Source organism: Lissotriton helveticus, chromosome 2_1 (genome assembly GCF_964261635.1).
Source record: "Lissotriton helveticus chromosome 2_1, aLisHel1.1, whole genome shotgun sequence".
NCBI lineage: Eukaryota > Metazoa > Chordata > Amphibia > Caudata > Salamandridae > Lissotriton > Lissotriton helveticus.
This window is the reverse complement of record NC_136059.1, coordinates 1,950,913,615-1,950,941,153: the sequence shown is the minus strand read 5'-3', so window position 1 is coordinate 1,950,941,153 and position 27,539 is coordinate 1,950,913,615. Positions and strand designations below refer to the sequence as shown.

Below are 27,539 nucleotides of genomic sequence, written 5' to 3'. Positions count from 1 at the left end.
CATTTTATCTATCTATCTATTGCCCTCACTCTATCTATCTATTGCCCTCACTCTATCTATCTATCGCCCTCACTCTATCTATCTATCTATCGCCCTCACTCTATCGCCCTCACTCTATCTATCTATCGCCCTCACTCTATCTCTATCTATCTATCGCCCTCACTCTATCTATCTATCTATCTATCTATCTATCTATCTATCTATCTGTCGCCCTCACTCTATCTATCGCCCTCACTCTATCTATTGCCCACACACTATCTATCTATTGTCCTCACTCTATCACCCTGACTATCTATCTTTCGCCCTCACTCTGTCACCCTCACTATCTATCTATCGCACTCACTCTATCTATCTCCCTCACTCTATCTATCTATCTATCTATCTATTGGCCTCACTCTCTCTATCTATCTATCTATCTATCTATCGCCCTCACTCTATCTATCTATCGCCCTCACTCTATCTATTTATCGCCCTCACTCTATCTATCTATCACCCTCACTCTATCTATCTATCGCCCCCACACTGTCTATCACCCTCACTCTATCTATCGCCCTCACTCTATCTACCGCCCTCACTCTATCTATCTATCTATCTATCTATCTATCTATCTATCTATCTATCTATCTATCTATCTATCTATCGCCCTCTATCTATCTATCTATCGCCCTCACTCTATCTATCGCCCTCTCTATAACTATCGCCCTCACTCTATCTATCTATCTATAGCCCTCACTCTATCTTTTGCCCTCACTCTACCTATCGCCCACCCTCTATCTATCTATTGCCCTCACTCTATTTATCACGCTCACTATCCATCTATCTATCTCCCTCACTCTATCTATCTATCTATCTATTTATCTATCTATCTATCGCCCTCACTCTATCTATCTATCTATCGCCCTCACTCTATCGCCCTCCCTCTATCTCTCTATCTATCTATCGCCCTCACTCGATCTATCTATCGCCCTCGCTCTATCGCCCTCACTCTATCTATCTATCGCCCTCACTCTATCTATCTATATCTATAGCCCTCACTCTATCTATCGCCCACACTCCATCTATCTATCGCCCTTACTCTATCTATCACCCTCACTATCTATCTATCGCCCTCACTCTATCTATCTATCTCCCTCACTCTATCTATCTATCTATCTATCTATCTATCTATCTATCTATCTATCTATCTATCTATCTATCGCCCTCACTCTATCTATCTATCGCCCTCACTCTATCTATCTATCTATCTATCTATCTATTTATCGCCCTCACTCTATCTATCACCCACACTCTATCTATCTATCTATCGCCCTCACTCTATCTATCACCCTCACTATCTATCTATCGCCCTCACTCTATCTATCTCCCTCACTCTATCTATCTATCTATCTATCTATCTATCTATCTATCTATCTATCTATCTATCTATCTATCTATCTTTCGGCCTCACTCTATCTATATATCTGTCGCCCTCACTCTATCTATCTATCGCCCTCACTCTATCTATCTATCGCCCTCACTCTATCTATCTATCGCCCTCACTCTATCTATCTATCGCCCTCACTCTATCAATCTATCGCCCTCACTCTATCTATCTATCACCCTCACTCTATCTATCTATCGCCCTCACTCTATCTATCGCCCTCACTCTATCTATCGCCCTCACTGTATCTATCTATAGCCCTCACTCTATCTATCGCCCTCACTCTATCTATATATTGCCCTCTCTCTATCTATCGCCCTCACTCTATCTCTCGCCCTCTATCTATCTATCTATCTATCTATCTATCGCCCTCACTCTCTCTATCACCCTCACTCTATCTATCACCCTCACTCTATCTATCGCCCTCTATCTATCTATCTATCTATCGCCCTCACTCTCTCTATCACCCTCACACTATCTATCTATCGCCCTCACTCTATCTATCTACCGCCCTCACTCTATCTATCGCCTTCACTCTATCTATCTATCGCACTCACTCTATCTATCGCACTCACTCTATCTATCGCATCACCACAGCATCACTCAGCACCACCACAGAATCACTCAGGGGCATCAAAACATCACTATGCGCTACCACAGCATTACTGAACGCCACAGCATCACTGGTCGCCACCACAACATCACTCAGCGTCACCACAGCATCAATCTGTGCAACCATTCAACAACAACTGGTTCAAATATGTTCTCTCAATGTTTCAAGCTTTATTACAAATGTCACAAAAAGATGTTAATATTTCACTTCTGTTCTTGGATTTTTGTCACAATAAAATACACTGAACATAATCTTCACAAAAGTTATTTACAAACATTTAAGCTATTGCCATTATAAATTACAAAAACTTTTATTTAAGTATTAATTGCTAAAAAAAATTAAAAGCCATTGTTATTTGTAATATCATTACATCTAAGTCACGTAAATACAACACATATTGCATTACAAATGCTATATGTGTCACATTTGCGAAAGTTATTACTATTGGCATTGTAAATGACAAAGCTATTAATTTCGCTATTTTCAAAACCAAAACATAAATAAAAAATGTGTCATTTACAATACCAATAGCTCAAACTTTCCTAATTCGAGACCTATTGCATTGCAAATGCTTGTTTCTTTTAGTGAGTGCTCAGAGAATCTTTGGAATCATTGTGTGATTGTGTCTTTTATTTGAGGAAAACCCTTTCTTATTTTCTCAAACACATGATTGTGAAAAAATATTGATGTTCAGACTGTTTCAGTATTTCGCATCTCCACTACAATGTTCAGCATTTACTTGCCCTCGCAGATGAGTGTAGATTGGAAAGTATATACCCTCCCTTTCCGCATACACACAGTTCAGAGGTGAATTTAGACTTCAGTTTGACTTCAATGAATGTATCTTCTGTGATTTAAAAAAAAATCTTTTAAAGTGGGATTTGGGCAAGGTCTGGTATCCCTCCCTTCACAACACTGGTGGTCACCTATGAAGCTTTGGCTCATGGCTAACATAACATTTACAAACCTGCACGTCCTAAAGATAGCGCGAGAGCCTGGCCTCCACGTGTAACAGTCCAGCCTGTCATTGAAAGTGGTCCAGAGCTTACAACAGTAAGATATCCATTAACATAAAACTAGCCCTTAGAAATGGCCTTGGCAACACTGTGCTGCCTCTTATTGCCCCACAGGACTATAAGAGGTGATGGGAAGCATCTGGAACCTGTAGTTGTTAATTATCTCCCTAATTATTTTACATAATAATGGCATCCAAGGGATATTTGCAGGGGAACTGTACTTAATCAGGTTGCTGCTGTGGTAAGGTAGCACAACTGGCCAAGTGTTTGCATCAAGAAGAAAGCAATGGTTTAATTTTGCTGCAGTAATTGCTAGAGAAAGTTATTTTAGATTTTTCATCTGGCACAAAACACGGTGCATTTAAATGTATCCAGTCTTTTTTGCACTAAATATGCCACTAGATTATATCCATGATAACCGGTTCCGTCTATACTTCTGTTTTCCTTACTGGATGGAAGATACCGTCTCCTGTGCTGCAGGTGGGGAGGAGGGGGGGATTCTTGGGCTCCAGAATATAGATCTACGTAATCCCAGTGTTTTTCAGATGATTGCCTGTAGCCTTTACCTCTCCAGAACTGCTTACAGTTGCTGGAGTTGTGTAGCATCTTTTCTTCCATTTTTTTTCTCCTTAAGTTTTGATGAGGTGATTATTATAGGTTTTTTTACATTTAAACATCTTACTCTTGTAACTACTTAACATTTTTTTGGCTAGTTTGTATTAAAGAAACCATACATTCTTTTACTACCAACATTTTATTTTAAGGCGGACGGATTAAGCAAAACCGTTTTCGGTTTGTGGACTTTTTTTCATATTAGGCTGTCAACAATTTATGAACTGCAATCAGATTCTGAAATATCATGTGACATTAGAGAAGGGCATAACATGTAGATTTATAGCAGCACAAGAGGCAAATAAAGTGTTGCATATTTTTTGTGGAAAGAAAAAAAAACATCCACTGTTACATTTTAACTTGGAAACACCTGGGACGGCCTAAATAAGAACATTGTTTACAAACTGTTTAAAATAATATAGATCAAAAGAATGTTTGATTGATCAGTCTAGATAAAGATATCTAATTACTGTTGTAATTAATGCCCAGTGTCAGAATTAACAAGTGATATCATTCCAGTCTGGTGACTGTTAATAGTTATTGAAGCCCATTCAGACATAAACAACAAAGGATCATTCTGGAATACCTTTTGTTGGTGATTAATACAGGTGTTCTTTTTACCAACTGTTCTTTTTACCAACCCTCGATACCCCCTTCATTGTTTTTATGCCATGATTTGTTTATGTGGAGCGGGCGTCACGCTATTTTTAGTACCTGATTCGCCGTTACGTCTGTAGTGTCCTGCTGGACACGGTCTAGTTGTTTTAGAGGATGTAACCCACACTCTACACCCACCCACCACTGGTGTCACAAGTCACGTGACCCAGTTAATAAAGGGGGCCGGGCGCTCGTGCTCGAGGCCAGTTTCGTAACCAACCACCCTGTATCCGTGTCTCTGTGAGCGCCGTAATGCGGGCCGAGGGCCCAACACCACATTGGCGACGAGGGCGGACGCTAGCCACGCGTAGCGCAGCTGGAAAATAAAACCCCGAAAAGAAGGAGGGAAGTGCCCATGCGAAGGGCACCCTCCTGGGGAAGCGGCGCCGGCCGCCGAGCGGCCTGCATGGCGTATGCCGAGCTCCGGGCCTGCCTGCAGACAAGAAGGTGACCGGGAGCCTACCCCACACCTTCTGAGCCAAGCCTGCACAGCCCCTGCGTGGAGCGAAGAGGATCGGACCAACCGGAGCCCACCCGCGTCGGCCGCGACTGACCCCACCTGCCTGGGGCGAAGAGAGAGCCGTGCGGAGCCCACTGGCATCGGCTGCCACCGAGCCGGAACTGAAGGCCCCCACAGACGCGGCGACCTCCGCGGAGCCCACCCGCGTGGAGGAAGAAGGCCAGCAAGCCGGAGGTGAGCCTGGGGGGCCGCGCAAGCATGAAGCGACCCCCCTTAATGTGAAAGCCGAAAGCGGAGCCCACCCGCAACGGTGATACCAGAGACAATGGCGGCCGCCAGTCAGTGCCGCCGAGAACACTGAGCGGAGCCTACCCGCTATAGACCTTAAAAGGTTGCCCCAACAGTGCGAGTGGCGCGGACTACCGTCCCTTTTTAAAGGGAGACTCGCGGAGCCCACCCGCGGCCTACCTGCAGCGTCTCCTGGCCCCGCCGCGTGTGTGGAGTGAGGCTGCGGCGGCGGGAAGAAGAAACTCTAAAGGAGAACAATGCCCGCAGCGTGTGAAGAGCTGCCGGGCGCTTGAATAAATGAAGCGGAGCCCACCCGCGAGTGTTCACACCCCCAAGCGCTGGACACGCTACATTGCCGAAGGGAGGAAAGGCTCCAGCAGCACCGACTCTCCTCCCCGCCTCGCAGCGTGAGGAAAGTGAGACTGCGGCGGCGGGGTGCAAAAGCACAGAAACCGGCATCCGGCCTGTCGCCGATCCAAAAGTGAACAGTGCCCCATTGCAGCCCCTACCTCTCCCCTGCGCAGACAGCGAGGGGTAAAGTGCACCAAATGACAGTGAGCACATAGCGCTGCCCACCCGCAGCAACACAAGTTTTTCTCCACCCCCGCAGCACATAGACTGAGAAGCTGCTGCGGGCAGAAGTAATGAGCAAAGAACCACGGGCGGAGTGACACAAACCCCCCCCCTCTCATTAAACAAGCAAACGGAGACTCACCGCAACGGAGCAGGAGAGCTTACAGTGACGTCTGACTGCATGCGTGTCTCTGGCAGAAACCAACGGAGAGAAATTCTGCCCACAAGTGCAGGCATCTCTGCCCCAGTGAAGCCCTCAACCGTTGTGGGCCAATCTGCAGCAAACCCGGGCCCACGCCGAAATAGAGGATACACTGCCATCTAATGGCCACAATACAATAGTGCAGCCCATGACTGGAAAACAACAAGCGCTGGCAGAGAAAGGAACAAAACACTGGGGCACAGTGGACACTGCCAAGCAGGACAGACTGCCAAAGAATAAAAGTGGATGCACAGCTGTGCACAAAGTAAACAGATGCACAAAGTACCTGCGCAACAACACAAGGAGAATCTATCCAAGCGCAAGGGCACAGCCACGCCAGCACCACAGGGAACACACAGTACCGCCAGACTGGCAGAGGAACGCCACATAGCGACAAGGAAGCCCGACCAAAGATGCGACACAGCACGGCGCAGGAACACGCAAGGAGGGAAGGAACTCAACCTAACGCAAGCCTGCAGCAACGCAGACTGAGGACTGCAACTACCACGGTCACTGCACAGTGACGTAAAGCATCACAGACAGTTTGAGAAATCTAAGGACAATGCAACACTGTGCAGCGACGCACCAGGAACGCAAGAAACACGCCCGGATGGCGCCGAGTCGCCATCCAGCCCTTAAGGACAAAGAAGGACGGTGCACGAACCCGCCAGAAATGTGAGGAACGCGCCAGGAGTGCAGTTAACTCCACACAGGACCTTCAGCAGAACGCACAGCAAAATGCACCCAAGGAATCAAAAGCGACAACGCCAGCGTAAGTCACAGGAGCGGTGGCGCAACCCTCCGGACACAGCGAAGCACATGAAGAGCGCAGACAAAAGCGCGCCAACGCAGAAGCACTGCAACGGACTCGAGTGACGATCCCAGGGATCACGGACGGCATGGAGACTCAAGACCGTGCAAAGCCAGAAGCGCGCAGGAGGTCGCGCCTGTGAACCTGACTGCGCAGTCAGCACCCAGGAAACCTCTCCACATAGAAACACCACTGAACGCAGGTCGGAGAGCACACACCTCTCCACCGCCACAGCGAAGCCCTACAGTAGGCCGAAGACCACCCACTGTGCCCTCCCTCACCCTGCCTGAAGACGGAGTCGGCCACGACCCAAGATCGGCAAGAGCGGAGTCACACACCCCACGTGGCAGGCTGCCACAGCACCGTGTGCTCCAACGAACAGCGACACAAGACCAGACGTCACGTCGCCCAGCAAACAAGGAGCACCCCACCAAGTGACTAGCCCAGTCAAGCACGCCAGAGCAAAAGCATAAGCCGGCGCCACGACAGCGCCGCCTCGAGGTCCAGACGCAACGCCCTCGAAGAAGAGTGACAGCTCTGTCACCCCGAAGACCGGATGAGCACAGGTGGGCTGAACAAGCCAACAAAGGGAGAAGACCGAAGACTCACAGCCAGCCAAGAAGCACACCCTGACACACCAGACAGCCACCAAGGTGGACCGACGTCCCAGGATACAGCCCCACAGATGAACCAAACATAAGCCGCAGCAAGCGCAGTCCACGTCTCATCCCAACGCTTCCCCAGGCGACCGTCCATCCCCGAGCGTCGGCAGTCGGAGTCAGTCGGCATCCCTGCTCCCGAACGCATATGCCAAGGGCGAAGATCAGCACTGAGCGGCCGCCCTCTCACCGCCTCAAGATGGAGTCGGCAGTGGCCCCACAACAGGCAAGAGAGGAACCGTACACTCTAAGTGTCAAGCCGCCACCTAAGGTCAACCTCAACAAAGCGGAGGCACATGGCTACCAAATCTCTCCGGACATCCAACACTCCCAGCAAGTCACCAACACCTATCATCCAGAGTCTCTACATGGCTGGCAACCACCATCACCCCAGCCACCTGCGCCAATCAACACCACTGCCAGAGACCGGCAGTGTGGACTGGCAAGAGGTTCAAGAGGTTCGAGTAAGACGTGGTCCGCGACCAAGGAACCAACGAACTTCGACACCCTCACGAACCAGAAGTATAACCATTAACAGGAGAAGGTCGCAGCGACTGGTCCAGTCACAGAGTGGAAATGAAGACAGTGTCCTAGAGCCAGGACAAGACCAGAAAGAAACGGGCGGAGTGCACGCCACTCGGAGAAACCTGGTCAGGAAGACAAGAGCAGCAAGATGGACGGACCGCGCCGCGAAAATGAAAACGGAATAGAAGGGCACGACGCCATGAAGGAAAGAGAAGAAAGGAGTCATGTGGCACGACGCCATAAAGAACAACAACATCCGTAAAGGTGAGGTGAGGTGTGACAAGTCTACACACCCACCAGAAGAAGAGGTGACATGCACCACAACACCGCGTACAGTGACCCACATGTCCAGGAGAACATTGATGGCACTAGAAACAGAACAGGCATCTATTTACGAGTTCCCCGAAAAACCCGTCGACTGCAGGAATGAACAGGCTGGACCATTGGCAACACCCACCTTTGGGATTGAGCGGAAGCCTGGATGCGGAGAGCGCTCAGACGTCCGGCAGAAGGAAAACTGACCACTCCACACCAGCCCGTGGATATCCAAGGGGCAAAGGCCTCAGGGACACCGGTGGCAGAGGGTCCCGAAACGAGAGATGGATCCGTCGCCGTCTACCCTGCAGGTCCCAGGAAGAAGAGGAACTTGTGCGCAAAGGAAAGAGTCAACAACCACCCTCCAGGCGGAGCTACGGATGCATGGTAGTAATCTCGTCGCCTCCTCCATTCACACCGGCTTGTGGAGTTGGAGCAACGCTGCAGAGAACACCCTGCCCAGCGGAAATCTGAAGAAGAGGGCCTCCGGGACATCTCGTGGCAGGAGAACACCCGCGAGAGAGGCGTCCCAGTGAGAAGGATGCCTATCAAACACTCACTCCTTTGCAATGTGAAGCCAAGCTGCCTACAGTGAAGAAACCCGATGGACTAGTAAAAGACAACCTCCATCAAGTCTCCCATCTGGTCATCCTGTTTGGTGTCGCCCCAAAAGCGAGATCTCAATGGACTGAATAACACACCGCCATGGCGCAAGGCCAGAAGAGCACGCCCACCGAGAACCAGGACGCCGAGCCCAAGAGAACGAACATTTCAGCTGAAAGTTTCCACCGTCGTCATCTAGCAAGCAGCTGAGGAGACTCCTTCCAAAGTTATGGGATTGCATATTTTTGTATTTTTCCTCCCACAGGTTCGGAATTTATTTTGTCTCAACTTTTATTAAAGTTGGGGAGGAATGTAGTGTCCTGCTGGACACGGTCTAGTTGTTTTAGAGGATGTAACCCACACTCTACACCCACCCACCACTGGTGTCACTAGTCACGTGACCCAGTTAATAAAGGGGGCCGGGCGCTCGTGCTCGAGGCCAGTTTAGTAACCAACCACCCTGTATCCGTGTCTCTGTGAGCGCCGTAATGCGGGCCGAGGGCCCAACACCACAACGTCTTCCAGGCTTACAAATCCACCTAAAAGGTTTATTTTGTATGTTTGAATACCATTTGGCAATTTACTTTTTTGTTTGTAGTTTTTCTTATCAGACCTCCTGTGATTCTCGAGTCCAGTAGATAAAACCTGTTTACTCAATCCATGTTATGCATAACCACCACTAAACGCTTTGTGCGGCGCTGGTATTTGGCCCTCGAGTTTTTGATTGGTAGCACTTGGCGCATGCGCGCAATTTAGCAGTTCGCGCACTCCCTGCAGTTTAAAACATACAGGATGTGCGCATAACTCTCTATTCCGAAGTTTGATAATTGTGCTCCGGTTAATTACCACACTCCGGGCAACGATAATTAGCATGTGAGCAGTTCTTAACTGCGATGTGCACACAACTTATGAACCTGCCCTAAATATTTGCCTGGAGGTGGTGAGAACTGACCTACTTGCATTCCGATAAAATGCTTTCCTTTTAACACAATTCCATTAATAACCCGTTATTTCATTTTTACTTTTATTGTTAATAATTTCTGCACTTCATGTGTCCATACGAAAATTTTTCATTTTGAAAAGTTTCTCTTTTCCTTAACCTTGATATTTTTGCGCTGTCTCTGGCTACAGGTGCAGGACATAACGCCTTATAATATTCACATTGTGGCTTATTTCTGTATGCATCCCATAGCCACTTTCTTCAAGTACTTTTTATTTTCACATCAGAAATAGGAAGAAATTATGATCCTAGTAAACATGTCTATAAGATGTTTCATTTATTATCACTTCAGAACATTTGTTTTGGGTGCGATGGAGTTGAAGGTAAGGTCTAAGGTAGACCAAGTCTTTCTGAAACAAGAAATGCAGCAAAGTCTCTGATGAACTTTGAATATGTCTATAAAAGACTTTCATGTCAGAGCCACCACATTTTTCTAATAAGAAAAGCTCATGTGCCCACTGTCTTAAGTGCCCAGTTTCTTGTGGTCTATATCTCACTCCGAGGAGTGATCTAAAGGCCACGGGGCTGGGAGAAAATTTGACACACTATGATGAGAATTTCTAAAGTAAGCCCCTGTTGTTGGTGCTTAATTTGAGCCCCTGATTGTCAGTGGGGGCCACTGGCACTCATTTTTTTGGACAATAACTTATTTAGCAAGTGTAAGAGAGGGAAACACACACAGATCGGAAAGACAGAGGAAGAGAGATGGCAAAACCAGCACAAAGGGGAAGGCAGGAACCTGCAAAAGTGAGAAGAAGGGGCAGAGAATGTCTGGTAGTGGATTAAAGTCTACCAGACTTGATGCTCGGCCCCCGATGTTTAATTGCACTGGCTGCCTGCTTATGATCAGACTGCGACGAACGGCACTCTTTCTTTCACAAATTAAGCGCTGGTTGTGCTACATTGTAATTTTGCAAAACACACAAGATGATGGACGGAATGTTGCACAATGGCAAAACATTCACCCCCAGTCACAGATCTGGGTTTAATCCATCGTTGTTTTGCTCACCAAACCACCCCAGTTCAGACATGGCCAAATGCAAATCAGTCTTGACCCTATGCCTCATGGGAACAGTCCAGCCCGAACTGCCAAGCCATGTCTTCCCTGGACCGGTTTCTGGCTATCAGCCGTCTTCAGCCAGGATAGCTTGACTCCAGTGACTTAGTGAGCACGGGACCCACGTCTGGGCATACCCTTCCCACATAGGGTGAACAGCAAAACACACAAGATGATGGACGGAATGTTGCACAATGGAAAAACATTCACCCCCAGTCACAGATGTGGGTTTAATCCATCGTTATTTTGCTCACCAAGCCACTCCAGTTCAGACATGGCCATATGCAAATCATTCTTGACCCTGTGCCTCATGGGAACAGTCCAGCCCGAACTGCCAAGCTATGTCTTCCATGGACCGGAATCAAGCATCCTAGGACCGGTTTTTGGCTATTAGCCGTCTCTTCAGCCAGGATAACTTGACTCCAGTGGCTTAGTAATTTTGTGCAGGTCTGTTTCAAAAACTTGAGGATGAATGGTATGGTTCTGTACTGTGACCTTATTAAAGGTGAAAGGTGATAGCTTTATCCTTGGGAAGAGTAGTGAACAATGGCGTAGGTAGGACTTGAGCTCTATTACAACCCAAAAATGTGGGATCCCCAGAACAGGATGGAACAGATATGACAATATGGGCACAGTGAAGTGTGAGATCTCTGTACCTGACTGTCATTAGCATTTCTGAAGCAGCAATTAGGGACTGACAAAGGGTCAGCCAGGCTTAGAAACCTCCTTACCTACAGCATCAGAAATTGTAGTGCCATCCCTATGGTAAGAAATTGGGTTGTTAGTTGAGGTGGATGACTACCCACCTAAAGAAACAAACACAATCCTTGTCACAGTGAACCACTAAAGTCACTAAGTTAAACTGAACTTAACCCCCGGTAGTTGTGGCACAGAGCAGTCTCATTTTGTTAATAAATAAAATGACAACTAACGTCAAAAAAATATAAATTTTGTAATTATTAAATAAAATAGTGGCAGAAAGCGTTCAGTGCTAACCATGGTCAACTGGTCATTGTAGACAGGGACCTGAGCACGATTTGAGGCCGACCATGAGGGAGCATGAGTCGGATACGGGGACCAGGTTTGACCCGGTTGAAGGATTTACTTAGAAACGTAGTCTAAAAAATGGAAATTCAAAGTCTTCAGTGGGGCAAGGCAGCAGGCTGTAGCTGTGGAGGGCTCCATGAAGTTGGAGAGCTGTTGAATGTGGTCTCAGTGAAGCCACTATTTTTTTTGCTGAATGCTCTGAGCAGGAGAAATTTGAATTTAGAAGTCTTTGGAGCCAAAAACATTCTAAGTCCCCCGTTTTGAGGGGTGATAGAAGAAGTACAGCCAGACACAGCCAAGGGTTTTAGGACCTCATGAACAGACCTTATGGGTCAGTACTGACTTCAGCAGAAGCCATGAGGCAGGGTTCAGGTCAGGTCAAGTTAGAACTGGTCAGCTGGAAGTCTTCAGGAAATTACTCTTGTAGCTTGCTGTGCCCCTTAACTTGAACAGGCTGTTAGCCTTATGACACTTGGAGTCCACTACTTTATCCTAGTTACAAGAGAGAGCAAGCCCAGCCCTTCAGAGCTTCTCTCAGGTCTTAGACAACATGTTCAGTCCTCTTCTTAGCTTCCTCAGATCCTGTAGTGTTCTGATGAGGGTACAAGGATGCCACATTTGTGCCTGGCAACATCTTGTGTGCAGGGGGGGGACTCCTGCCTCCACCCTAACCAATAGGATAAAGGTTCCTCAGGGTTCCCTACCCACATTTTGGTAGGGTAACCCTACTGCAAACAATCCCTCAGTGTCCCTCTCTTCCTAAATCCAAGACAGTGAAAACGTTCTCCATTTGTGCAGAGCTTGAGTGTCCACCACAGAGGTGTGGCCAGGGAAATAAGCACACTTTGGTCACTCCAAACCAGTTCTGGGGCAGCTCCCTCCCCACTGGGATAGGATCCTCACTGACTGGCAGGAGAAAAGAAGAGGCCTGTCGAGGAGTCATATGAAATCTGCTTGTGACAGGGAAGGGCCCTTTGAAGTAAATTACGTTCCTGGACACTGCTCAAATGTTTTTTCTGGCAGACGAACAGAAAGACATCCCCACACGCAGTCCTTTGTCCTTGATCGGGAAGCAGTTTTCCCACCTATTTCAGTGTTGAGCACTCAGGGCTGCAGCTTTAGGCTAATGCAAATTAGCTCCCAGAGTGTTAAGGCAGTGGAAATGTAATGTTCTAAAAATAACTTTTCCTTAACATTTATTAACAATATGACGTCACTAGTGAATTGGGCATTTAATAAATAACAGAAATAACACAAGAATTATATTTCTAGGTGTTTCCTAGTCAAACATTGCATTATTACATTTTAAAAGTGCATCCCTGTGTTTCTCTATGGAACAGCCAGACGTGCTACAGTGATCGTACCTTGTAGGTGCTAGTCATTGTAAGGGCATGTTTATGATCCTCTTTTAAATACCATGCACCCTGCCTTATGGGCTTCAAAGCCTACTTAATGGTGACTTATTAATATTTAAAAGAAAGGTTTAGACCCATCAAAAGGGTTTAGTTTGATAGGTTGAATTCAAGTTTTTTACCTGCTCCAGTCAGGCTACATTGATAGGCTCGAAGTCATGTTTGCACTAACACTGTAGGGGGTGGCACAATACGTGCACTTAACTTACAGGCTCTGAGTGTACCTTGTACCATATACTTACGGGCAGATGCATCAAGCGTTTTAGGAATCGCAAACGGTGCGATTTGCAAAAATCGGCCGTTTGCGATTCCTAAATCGCTTCTTGGGATGCATCATCTATTTTAATAGAAATCGCTATTTATTGCGACTTCTTAAAATGCGATTGCATTTAAGGAATCGCATTTTTGCGATTCCTTAAATGCAATGCATGAATGTTTCAAGAATTGCGATTATTTAATTAGAGGGAGCAAATTAACACGAGGTTGGACCTCGTGTTAATTTGCGAAAAATTTCAAAAAAGCACAAAAATGCATTTTTGAAACTTTCATGTTACACACACACATGTCCTTGGGACATGTGTGTGTGAAACTTGTACTTACAAATACATTTCAGGGGTGCAGGGGGGGGGTCCTTTGGACCCCCCCCTGCACCCTTGAAACGCATTAACAAATTGCGATTCGCAAAAAGAAAATCGCAATTTGTAAATGCCTTCCCCTTGATTCCTATGGGCCTTTTGGCCCATAGGAATCAATGGAAAGGTTTTCCTTAATTGCGATTCACAAATTGTGAATCGCAATTAAGGAAAAATACCGAATCGCAAATAATTATGTGATTTTTTTAATGCATAGGCATTTGCGATTCCTTAATTGTGATTCCTTAAAAATCGCAATTAAGGAATCGCAGATGCCGAGAATGATGCATGTGGCCGTTAGAACTTATAGGTAAGTTAAATAAACCAATTAGGGTTATACCAATTCAACCTAAAGGGAGAGCATGTGCACTTTACTACCTGTTAGCAGGGGTAAAGTGCACAGGGTTCTACAGCCAGCAAAAACCGATTGGGCAAACAATTGGAGGTTCACCTCACAAATGATGATAATTTCCTTCGGCTTATCTTTACCAAACAGCATTAGTCAGGGAGAAGCTATTTAGCACCCCATTGCTAAAAAAGTTAATAACATTGGTTAAAGTAGTACTATAACTTCCTCACTCTATTGTCTGGACCTCCACCCTCCAGGCACAGTAATGTAGACAAAACATTTCTACTGTCTGGGAAGCTTTTCTCACCCTTATATTGTGCCATGCCACAACCAGGGGCACCAAAAATGGATGCCACTTTGCTTTTTCCTACCTATGCGGCCAGCCATTACTTTACGCTTCCAGCAATTGAGCTGATCAGCTGTTCTTGCTAAAGCAGTGGTCTACTGGTAGCCTTTCAGGGGGCAGAAGGTTTGCATGATTCTATTGATAAACAACGGTACCTTATAAAGTACTGTCTCACATGCAAGTAACTTTTTCTTTTACAGGTTTGCATTCATTCTCAAAGCCTCCTCTGTATGTACAGGAAACTTGACCTTGTCTCATAACGTCGAAATGTTGCATGTCCTTTTCTTACATTTATTTTTCTCAGTCAAAAGCATGCTTTCCTTATTCTCTGTTTTTGCATTTCTGCAAATTGCCCACTCCTCATTTTTAAAGATATCACCTTAACAGCAACTAATCTCAGGTTGCTCACATATTATTACTACCAACCATGTGCATTCATTGGCGTAACCCTTCTACCACAAAGGATCACAAATAAATCTTATTAATTTAATCCACCTCATAAAAACTGGAGTAAATGCACAGAATGGTGAGAATTATTACCTTATGGGCACAAGACTAATCCCAACAATATCTAACTAGGGGAAAAAACGAATCTTGGATTCTGTAGCCGAGGGCTGCCCGGCCTAAAGCGCATTAATGCCTTGTCAAGGGTACTAAGGGCTATATAATTGCAATTATAATACAATATATAATCATGCTGGCCTATTATAATAATAAAACCATAACACTAAGTAGTCAGGCAGTCGATCATAGCTCATATAGACTGCCTAATGATTCCTTTATACTACTTGATATTCTTACACTCAAGTAAGACAGCGTTGCTATGAGTCCTGTCCATTGCCAACTTGTATTGTATTAGTCTACAGCATTAAATTACCCATCACCAACTAAATAGGCATAGAATAACTGAAGAAATCTGCTACATGCCGATCGCCCACAGAGTACTTTAATTTAGTCCCCCACTGCAGGTCCCGACAAGTTACACACTACAACATCTTCTTGACAACTCTCAATGACAATCAGATATGGGATGATAATATGGGATGATATTAACAAGTCTATCCACCAGATCTATCCATCATTTCTCTCTCCTACCTATGCCTGATCAGGACCATAAACTTTAAACAAAATGTATCTGAATGTACAACCCAGTGAAGTAACCAGCTAAGAGGACTCTGATTATGAGAAATACCATAAAGGGTCTTGCTGAGCTTCTAAATAGTGCCAGTTTACTTAAAACCATAAACGGTGTGCCTCTTTCTCACACTTCTTCATGCATCATTTATTACACTGCTAAGCCCTGCATCTTATTCATGGTCCTCATGCACAACATAGGATCCAATTAAGGACAACAAGCTTCCACCCTCAAACCCTACACATGGTAGCATGCTACCCATGTAGGCAAGCACTTCAGCTCTTTGCATAGGGATAGTAAGCACTATGTAATTTTGCAATATAATACAATACCACAAAGAGGCCTGCATGGATAACTTCCACAGAACACTGCTGTACTACCACAGCTGTGTCATTCCCCAGAAAGGAGTTGCAGTCTTTTTGTCCTTCCCAGCACCCCAAACTACACCGCGTTGTCATCACACTGCTTGCTTATTTTATCTTCCTGATGTGTTGTCTTCTCCTTCCCACAGTTGTCACGTGTGTGGATTTGAAACCGAGCTGAACGCCCAGTTTGTCAGTCACATGTCCCTCCACGTGGATAAGGAGCAGTGGATGTTCTCGATCTGCTGCGGCACCTGTGATTTCATCACCATGGAAGAGGCTGATATGAGGAACCACGTGCTGAACAAGCACTCGGGTAAGGGCGCGGTGACTTGATCATGAAATCTTTAATTGGTTACTCTGGTCACACCCAACCAACCATCCGCCAATTACAACCTGCCATCTATATCACTGGATCTTGCACAATGCAGACCCAGGATAGGATTTTGGCACACTATGATCATGTGTAATTTCTTGCTAATTGAAGTTACAAAGGGCTAGTGTGTAGGGGACGTTAGCGATAATCTAGATTCATTAAAATCAGTATAGCGATAATCTAGGTTCATTAAAATCAGTATATCTTCAACGGTTTATGGAAGCAAAACCAGTTCTATCTTCAGCCAGAATTCAAAGCAAGTACTCACTGCATTGACTCATTCCATAATATGCATATCAATCACCACATTTTCAAATGTGATCAGTTTTGTAGCAAACTTTGAACATATTTGATTTTAAATCATTAAGTTTTCAGAGGGTAGGTATTCCATTTCATAACGTTTAATTAAAAAATAATCTTCAGGCAATAATCGATTTGAAACTACTGTAAATTCTGCCAAATATGTTACATTTCTGTCAGTAATATCCACATGGCTGCTCCTGTTTGCATCCAGTCTACCTGGAAAGTGTAACCCACAGTTTCAGTCAATCAGTGTTCATTTCAGTAATGATCAGTGGTCTTAACAAGCTTGATTTCACACAGAAGTTAGGTTTTCTTAACCGAGTAAGATTTGGTTCACGAATGAATGACAAAGAACTGCAGCTCGATGGTGTTATGCTGGCCTCTGAAAAAGAGTGCCTGCTTTCTAATTTAAATGCCCATTTTTTGATTCCCTGCGTTTTTGGACGGTGCCTTCGCTCCGCCCAGTTTTTATTTACTTATACTTTAAATTGTATCCGATGCTAGAATGAGGTGCTGATGGAGGCCATCAACGCCTTCTGTGCGCATAGTCGTGGTGCCATTGTTATTAATGGATGGTGAAGGGCTGCAGCTTGGATGTGCTTTGCTGTATTGTCATTGGAGTTTTTTTTGCAGTTTACTTCAATTTAATCTAAATAAATTCACTTTGATTTCCTTGTCATTTTGGCTGGCTGCCTGGACCCCGCCGTAGGTTCATCTACTTGTAAATCATGTTTCCTTGCGTTTGCCAGACGGTGACTAAAAGCCCCTACCCTTGATCTGCTTTTTGTGCATCTCTTGCAGGAGTCCCCATGTGACCCTGACGTTGGCCTCAGAGCCGACTCCGGTGCACTCAGACATTGCATCTGCAGCACTGGGAAACCACAAAGGACTGCAACAAGCCTGTGCTGCTGCGTAGAGCTACAGTTCGAGAGTTATATTTTGCTTTAATTAAATTTCATTCTTTTGGGGGGGGTTTCTTTGTCACTTTGTGCGGTTGTCTGCCCCTATACTGCCTAAGGTCTTATTTGCTTTTGATTTATGGACACATTTTTGGATTTCTGTTCACTTCTAAGGGGTTGCCTAGGTGACACCCCCTTAGGATATTATCTTGAGTGCTGGCTTGGTCAACAGGGGCCTTATGTGCAGAAAGGCAGTGCTCCCGTATATTATGGCATACCATTGACATGAAAAAGACTATCCCTTTATTTTCTGTCTGTGCCAAGTATGGGCACAGGCTTTAGAAAGCTACTACAACCCCCACCCTTCCTCCAACAGTGGCAGACACCTACATTGCAGGCCAACCCCTTTAGCACTCTACTGGCAGGTTACCTCCCACAGACTCTCTATGGGGCCTGGTGCAGCCTGCTGCTGTATGGTCGCATGTTCATCTTGGCCTACAGATTCCTTTAACTGACACTTCCTGGCTCTAAGGGTTATTTAATTAGATGTTCTTTAACACTTACTCTGTTTCTGGTAAAACACGGATTTTGCACAGACTCGAGCACTGATCTCATTATTATCAATGGAGATGGTTGACCAACAGTGCCAGTCCTGAGTTAGCCTAGGCCACCATCAACCACATTTCTCAGTTGAAGAGGAAATAGATGTAAAATATTATAAACATTATAAAACAATGTATTCTTTCAGCTGCATTTCTCATCACCTTTCTTGTAAGGTCTGGGCATTATAATACAAACATATGGTATCCCAACTGGTATTATTTGAAGACAGTTAAAGAGGATATGTTATAAACATTATCAGAAAGGAAATAAGGAGACTCTTTCGTAGTTATAAATGTGCAATGTGGTTCATCTAAACTACAGCCAGCCCAAAGTAGAACCAAACACCACAATTCAGCTGGAACCATACTGTTTCATCGACTCACTGTATATATTGATGCACCAGTCACCTTGCGCCGTTTATGCTGATCACATTGTCACTTGCGTCGCCACCGTGTATATCACTTGCACTATTTGAGCACCAAGTACAATTAGGGTTGTATTATTTGTTTGATTACAGTGCTGCTACAACTGTAACTTGTCCATTTCTTGTTTTAGATAAATATGATGCCATGAGCACATTTATAACTACGAAAGAGTCTTCTTATTTCCTTTCTGAGAATGTTTATAACATATCCTCTTTAACTGTCTTCAAATAATACCAGTTGGGATACAATATGTTTGTATTATATTATCTACCCCAATCCCAACGTGGTTGATGAGTTTTTGCTCCTGTGGTTTACACTAATGGACATTAAACATGTGGCTGGAATTACCCTGCTTGACCTCTCGCAGACCTTACCACTTCCACCTATCAGATCAGCATGGGTGACTGTACATTGGGGTTTTGCAGGGTTTGTCCTTGTTGCCAGTATTGCCTGTCTAAGCACACTACATTAATCTTTTCATTGCACTGTAGGGCATTGGCGAATGTGCGCCCTGTCTGGAAGCTGGAGATGCAGCCCGCTCCTCCCTAATAGACTGAGTCCCGCGGTCCTTTGCAAATCACACACGTCGAAAGACTTATTAATTATCCTCCTTTGGCCAGCTTGCAATGGCCCACAGCCCAGCGATTTCCAATTAGGATCACTATACCCTGATAATTGAGCTATTGGCTGTATTGTGCGTTCCAAACACTTTGGTATTTTCAACTCACTCTGATTACCCATCTCTTCCTGGGTCCTTACAACCCACTTATAGACATCAGCTCCAGCCTTCAATTACCGTTCGCCTACGGTTTTACCACCTGAACACCTTAATTGTGTCTACAATACTCTTCTACTTTTTCACTGGCTTGCCTTCGGTCTCAAGAATTCAGCTTGCTCACATATGCTATGTCCTGAAGATGATCTCTAGTCACTGAGATCGAAACGCCGTTGACCCCCTACAACATGAACTCCTTGCATTTTGTATAAACTGTTCACGAGGAGTTCTCTAATGTGTTGTTAATGCGATGTATATATATATTTTAAAGTCACCCTCACTTATCACATCACGCTTGTTGTCACTTTTTTATGTGAGTACCCGAAGAATTTTTTGTTAAAAATAAGTCATATACCTTTTTTTAATTTCATCATTTCCCTGTGCATATACTTCATTGCTCCCTCTAGCATTAATTGCCTATTCCAAAAATCTCTACTTTTTTTCTCATTCCTGACACAAATTCCTATATCTGGTACATAAGCCCTTCAATCGCAGGAAAATGTCAGACATTACTAACCTTCTGTACCCTACATCCCGTCCACATCACCTCACTCCGAGAATCTCTTACTGCTCCAGATTCCACAGAGCACAAGAGATTGTGGCGTTTAGATAAGTAGGTGCAAGGGTGCCTGGGTTGGCACTAGGCAGCTAAAAGGGAACCAGTGCTGGGGAAATGCCAGGAAGGTGCCGTATTGACTCAAATACGGTGTATTTCTACCCTTTCCCAGCCACTCAGTGCAGCGCAGCCTGGTGACCTGCTGCGCGACTTGGCCATTAATATGCCCTAAGTGCACATCACTTTGTCCAGTTGCTGTTCCCTCCGTCAGCTTGAGAAGCCTGTGAAGAGCCTTACAGAAAAGGCATTTAGCATGTGGGCCTTTGACTCGGAGAAAGACATGGGAGTGTAATCTGAAGAAAAAGTCACAACCCCCTCCCCCCCAATTTGACTTTTTGGGAGCCTGTATAGCCAGTTTCTTAGCCCACAAAGAACTTCTGTGTGTCACCTTTTCACCATGTAACCTCTGCAAGTGCTATGTTGGGCAAGGATGGTGGAGCTGAACTTGGAACCGATGCAATCACCCTTCTGTGACTTGTGGTTCCTAGGTAATTACATTTTGAAACTCCAGCACACTAATTATGAATATTGTGCCATGCTGCTCAAGGGAAATTTCATCCAGCCCAGTGGGTGTCACTCCTACTATAAAGTTGAGTATGGCCTCACGCTTTTCAATATGCTGACCCAGAAACACTTTTACACAGTTTTGTGCCAATTGTGACGACCCATCTAATTTCTTGAAACTCCCCCTCCGCCCGTCACACAAGTAACTTTGAGGCCAGTTGGAGGCGCTTTTGGCCCCTGAACTTTACTGGATGTGGTACATTATCCCTCCTAAGCCTGAAGGTCCCAGAACACAGACACCAAAATGACTAGACACACTGTTTGCTTTCGCTCTTTTCCAAAAAGGAACTGCTTTCCTGTTTCAATTTGGAACTAAAGTTTTCGTTTTGATGATAGGTTTCTTGGATTTTGCAAAGACATCATGGTATTTACTGAAGACCACTTGACTAGTGGAGCTATAAGCAATTGCTGCAAGGAAAGAAGAAAAATGGCCCAAAATTCATAGCACTTTAAGATAATTTGTAGCATTCCCTCTTGCACCTTCTCTCCACTGACGTGAACATGGAGAACAAGATTTGTTGACAGCCTGCTCAGGCTGTGGAGAATGTAAAGGCAGGGGAGTCCTTGTGATTTCAACCATTAGGCTTATGTTGTTGAAGTCCCCATGTAATTGTCTTCATAAAAATGCATAGGTGCTAGAATAATGTTTGGGATCAAATCATGGCTTTTTCAAGGTCTAGGCAATTCTGTCTTTTAGTACTTATGTTAGTTTAAATGCTGCCCATTTTCTATTGTAAACAAATAGAACACTTTTTTTCTGAGGAGTGGCCTTCATGAAGTGTGACATTGCAAGTACTTATTACCTTCTAAAATGTGATCACCTAATCCTTGGAGAGTCAATTCCCGAAATAGCAATACTTAGCATTAGACTAGGCCTGGAAATGAAATTCCGCTTCCGCTCGCGGAGTTTGTGGAATTTTTCTCACTCCGCGCTGAGCTTCGAAAAACTCTTGTGTGGCTCGCCAACGTTAAGTTGGCAAGTGTGAGCGAGGAAAATTGTACTCCAGACCATTTCACATAAAGAATGCACAATATGGACGGTCGTGGCAGGTCGCTACTGCTCGTATTGAAAAAACTTGCTCTCGAGTTGGGGAAGCTGCCGCTTGAATGGAACATTTACTTTAGCGGCAGAAAGAAACTACACCCTCTTGCACTGCATGTGGTGCCTTTCACACTGATTTTACAGTGTGGTACAAACACCCGGTGCTAAAAATCTGCGTGAGCAGTGGGACCTATCGCACTATGCTGCTTGCGGAACTCTGCATAGCGCAGCAGAGTTTTTGGGGCACTTGGCGGAATTCCGCAGCGGTTCCAAGCAGTTAATTGGTACCCACATCACTTGTGCACCATTAGTAAATGGCAGTTGCTCACCAGAGACCCCACTGAAACTATTGGCTGGCCCAGCACCTGAAGAAAAGGCCTGACAACAGGAGTGCTGGTTGAGATCCCACGATTCTCTGTCCCATTTTTAGAATCATTGGTAGAACCTAAGTGCTCTGCCAGTCAGCTAGTGGTGCCTGGTCCTTTAACTACTTCATTGAAAGAGCAGTCACTTCTAGTGTTTGCTAATCATGGCACTCAGCTTGGTCAAGGTATTGATCCAAACCATCATGGACCGAATCAGTTCATTGTTCTGCAGCCCTGACAACTGTTGAACTTTTCCGCTATTATGGTCAGACTGCAGGTCAGTGATTTTAAATACCCGTTTATCTTGCACTCTGACTGACGGGACTGGGCTGATAGTTAAAGTCACTCTATGTGTTCAGATCTTTCAAATATTGAATGCTTCTTTTAATAGCTGGCTAGAATCTGCTATGGATTTTGTGTCGCTCTCCACAAAAAAATATGTTCTTATTGTAAGCTGATAGGTAGTTCTGTTATCCGGTGGCTCAGACATCTTGCACAGAAAACTTAAAATAACTGGTATGAACCTCATAAAAGCATCTTCAATGCCCCATATCTTATAAATTTACTATTTTCTCTAGTCTTCAATTTCACTGCCAGAAATTCGCAGCATGAAAAATTCCAATTGGAAAAAGCTGCCCAGTTTATATTGTACCTGCTTCCATCCAGTTATCTGGTACTACATCAATCAAATTGTTCTTTGTTTGCCAAACGAATACTCAAGAAAGTAGACAATCTGTTTGTCCATTAAAGGTCAGCAAAGTTGTATTTCAATTCCAGTTTTGACTTTTCATGAAATGAAAAGCAGGCCAGCACGTGTTTCGCGGCAATATCAGTTATATATGTCCCTTCATCAGGGCCAGTATATATTTGTATGCAGCCAAGTTCTCTTCATAATTAGAAAATGATATTTTTTCGGAAGTCAGTGTTGTCTAATGTGCAGTGGATCGATGATAACAATTAGTTATGATCCAAGGATGTGTTGTGTTGTAGCGGCATGATGACCGCCAACAGCTGTCACAGCGTAGTCACCCTTTTATCAGGAATGAAACACATGCGAAATTATGTCTGATTTAAAAATAATCAGAATATTTCCAATTCTACATGCACGGCATTCCAGAAAAATCACTTTTCTAAATGTGACCTCCTGTAAAGAAGATCTCTTACTCTAGTCTTTCTGTGAAAAGCCAAAGTGTACCCACCTGACAAAGTTCAGTGTGTCCCAAAATGTCAAACTAAATATTATTCTGTATTATTATTCATCTTTTTTATGTAGCTCTTATTGTTGATTCGTTTCAAGGCACTCTAAGTGACACGTGTCATTATTAGCCAACTCACTGGATATTTTCTGACCTAGGGAGGTTGAATGTTGGTGTTAACCCATCATAGTCCAAGACTGCGATAACTCCAGGATAAACTATTATCTGCAGAAGGTGCATTAATCCACTCAGCCAACTCAATTAACCCGCTTCTATCTACTGGTGTCTGTCTATCGTTGTCTGTTTAAAGCCGTGGCTCGGTTTACCAGAGTTTACACGTTTTCATGTTTCATAAGTAGTTTTAGTCAAACAGTACGTGTGTCATTTGTGATGAGCAATTGCTATCTCATTTCTGCACTGTTTCTTTAAGGCCCCATGGACTGGTCAGCAAACCGCGTCATTAATCCAGTGTCCGTCTTTTAAACAAAAGTATGCCTGTATTTTTTGAAAGTTTTACTTGATAGCTGAGAGTGCTTGTTACCATTGACTTTCTGTTGCCCCGTGTTTTCAATAAAGATTAATTAATACATGTACAATGACCAACAAACTGCATCAGAATTAATTTGATGTCACTTCCTGTGGCGTCATCTAGTCAAAGAGTGTGTGATTTCACACCTGCTGTTCCTTTCTTTGTGTGTTAGCTAGACGTGGATAATTGACGTTCACTTTTGCAGGTGAAGACAGGAAGACCCCAAGCACGTCGAACAGCCCTTCTTCGTCCTCTATGTCTGCACTTAGCGATTCTGCCAACAGCAAAGAAGATATGGATGTGACCCAGAACAGCCAGGACATCAGCAATTTACTAGTCATTTCCGTAGTGCCTGGTCCGCAGTCCTTCATGAACTCAGAAGAGAAACCCGAGAAAGGTAAAGGAAACCAGTGTCAGCAACGCAGCCTGGATGTAGCATGTGACTTATTGAAAAGTGGGTGGCCCTAACACGCGCTTATGCTCTCCCGTTTTCAGGGTTTGAATGTGTTTTCTGTAACTTTGTCTGCAAAACGAAAACCATGTTTGAGCGACATTTGCAGATTCACCTCATTACGCGGATGTTCGAATGTGACGTGTGCCACAAGTTCATGAAGACACCAGAGCAGCTAGTGGAGCACAAGAAGTGTCACACGGTCCCCACTGGTGGGCTCAAGTAAGGAAAGCAAGTACAAATCTTCTTCTTGTGTTGTTAATCGCGAATGAGGCTGTCACCATGTCAGTATGCGACCTCCCAGAATCTCTTGCGAAGTATGCAACCTCCCAGAATCTATTGCGGGGGCACATTTCTTGGTGAATTCTGGATAGTGGTCCCTTATTGTATCAAAAAGTGATTTAGTGTTGTAGGGAGTGCAAGCACTTGTCTGGGAGTCAAACATCTCTAAACACACATCCGGTTTCTTCAGCACCTGGTTTCGCCACCTGATAGTTGTTGCGATGTTGGTCAAGAAATGCCTTCTCTTGATCCTCACAGCAATAATTCAGTGATTCTGTTTGTTTCCTGGGGTGAGTGAGTTTGCCTGTTATAAGGCCTCCTACAGTAACTCTTACAGACCTCAGAAGTATCTGATGAAGGTCCTCTCCAATTTCAAATGTATATTGATTTTCTGCAGCCTCTCACATTTTTTCTGGAGTGATCAAGAAAGGGCATAGCAGCAAGCCTTCCTATTGGTAAATTGAGGGCTTGTTAGGAGTTGCTGGAAGTCAGATTTTCAATGTTGTCTACAAACTAGTTGGAAGGAGCAACCACCAGAGCTACAAGAGAGCCTGGGAAACTAACACTCCAGTCTTGTTCAACCTGATCATGCCTTGTCATCTTTTGAGCACCAACCACTACTTCACTAATGGATTAAAATGGTCAGTCATTTACAATAGTTTACAATAGTTTTGACAACTTAACTATCAGTAGCATGATGTTACAGAGTCTATTGTGGTCTAGTGTTAGAAATGGGGTAGCGTGGTGCAGAGCGGGTGGGCCAAACTCCGGAGGAAATGTGTAAAGCATCCACGCAGTACACACAGGCGACACACAAGGCACACTACAAAAAGCGATAACACCTCTTTGGGTGAAAAACAGTATGTGTATTCTAAGATAAACACATCAGAAGGGAATCACAGGTGCAGATAAACTGTTCACAGGAGGACTATATACAGGGCAGCGCCAATCGGGCCACTGCCAGAACCATCATGAGTCCACGAATAAATGAAAGTCCATCAATAAATGTATAACAGCCAGGACCTTCTGGCTAGGTCATGACCTGGGCGACCTTGTTAAAAGTATTATGCCTAAACACAAGGCATCCTCCTCAGCATGAAGCATAAGCAAGGGGCCCAAAGTAACACGTCAGGTCAGCATATAAACACATTGTGTGCAATCCTGGAAGAAAAACATTTGGCATATAACAGCAGGCATGAACACTCTAGTACATTGTGCATAACCACATGGACATGAGACATAAAATCATCAGCATAGATCAAGGTGTGAGTCCACCCTCAGCATATAACATGTTATGCATCATATTAGCAGCGACATAAGTACATGGGGCATGAGGTAACGGGTTTAGGAACTGAGGTAACGGGTTTTTAGGAACCCGCTGGTGCCAGGGGATAACACCCGAAGACCTCTGAGTTCTCCCTTGTTCCGGACCACAGAAACACGGAGTCTTCTAGTTACCGTCAGAGATCAAGTTTTATTGGCAGCTACCAAGTAACAGGTGTCCTAAAAACACGACAGCACGGGTTGTGTGTTCTCAGGAGACTGTTCGTTTTTACAGAACCAGCCGTCTCCTTATAAACAAAAATAATAGCTGCAAGCAAGAATTCCTGAGTTTATGATATGGCTATACACATATTTCTACAATAATACAAAAGAGTGAAGTCATGTAGGCAAGCCCCTATTTTAGACGTCCAGTTCGTGATAGATTACCCGTCCAGGCCCGGAACTCCCATCAGATATCGACGAAACCCCAATAAAGAAAGGCACCTCCTAGTCATAAAACTGGCCATAAACAGGGTGCGTGGACAGGTGTGTGTGTGTGTAAAAACATGATCTGGATGTAGTGAATGGTTTGTGGTATGTTGTGCATCGATGCTATCGTATTCGGCCACTGGGTGAGGAGCTGCCCAAACAGGTTTGGCTGGAGGCAATGGAGTCAGTTGGGACAGGTCAGGGGGAAGTCAAGGAAAGGTGGACGTGTCCTTTTAGATCAGACTCGGCCTTACTTAATTGACTTATCATGAGGGCAAGACACAAGATGGATGCCGTTCACAAAATGGAGTCTAAGGGTTCGGAACGGAAACTATGATTTAAGGGTGTTGGCATCCCCCAATCATGACGCAAATGCATAGGGATGATCTCCTAATCATTATCGGTCTGTTGACACCAAATTCGTCATGGGATATTGATGTTTCGGGACACGGGTATCGGACCTCGATACCGGGACAACAGCAGGGTCCAGAATTTCAGAACCACAGACCCTCCTTTTGCCCTTATGTAAGGCAATAACTCATGTTAATCTGAGTCTAAATCTGTATTAATGAATTCGTGGAGATGTTGCTGTAGCATCATTCTGTTGCTCAGTTCGTCCCTTGACACAGGCTTCCTTACACATGAGGTAGCACAGAGGCCACATAGTGCAGGAGCGCACTGTACACACAGGCAGAACATAAACAGAAGCGCTAAGATCATCCCAATGAAGATCAGTGTTTTCCATCCCCAGGCAGTAATCAGTTCCCAGAACCACCCTAGCAAGGACCAGTCCCCTTTTTCTACGTGAAGGGAACCAGATATTTCATGTAGCTTAGAGATGGCCTGGTACACTGTCGGCGCATTATCAGGGATGAAAATGCAACAACTGGATTGGATCACTCTACACACACCACCACGATCGGCGAGTATGATATCTAGGGCAACTCGGTTCTGAAGGGTCATAAGTCGATCCGACTGAAGCTCGGTTGTTAAATTGCCAAGGGCTCCGGCCGTTTCAATCACGGCGGATTCAACTATCCTTGCTAATTGACGAATATTCCTGCTGTTCACCATAGGCCCCCAAAATGGCAGAAAACCCTTTGCAAAGTCAGCGAATTCCTGACCCGCGGTGTCGTCTTTACTCACGACACCCCTAGCTGTCCTTGTCCGATGGTAATCTGCTCTGGCCGTGTAGGTGGGAGGCAGCAGAAATGAGATAAAACATGTACCTGAGAAGTCAGGGGGCAACCATGTGTAGGCTTGGTCG

General features: G+C 44.9%; 1 protein-coding gene across 3 annotated transcripts in view; it reads left to right on the top strand.

Moving 5' to 3' along the window:
* Positions 1 to 27,539, top strand: part of ZNF827 (zinc finger protein 827) — a 635,524-nt gene that overhangs the window by 587,218 nt on the left and 20,767 nt on the right. For 2 of the 3 annotated variants that reach the window (XM_078676888.1, XM_078676890.1), the window contains exons 11-13: positions 16,244 to 16,410; positions 23,993 to 24,184; positions 24,283 to 24,460. In XM_078676888.1, coding sequence (XP_078533014.1) covers positions 16,244 to 16,410; positions 23,993 to 24,184; positions 24,283 to 24,460 — 537 coding nt within the window. Of the gene's footprint in view, positions 1 to 16,243; positions 16,411 to 23,992; positions 24,185 to 24,282; positions 24,470 to 27,539 lie in introns of all 3 variants that reach the window. The other variant, XM_078676891.1, reaches the window with a different exon arrangement.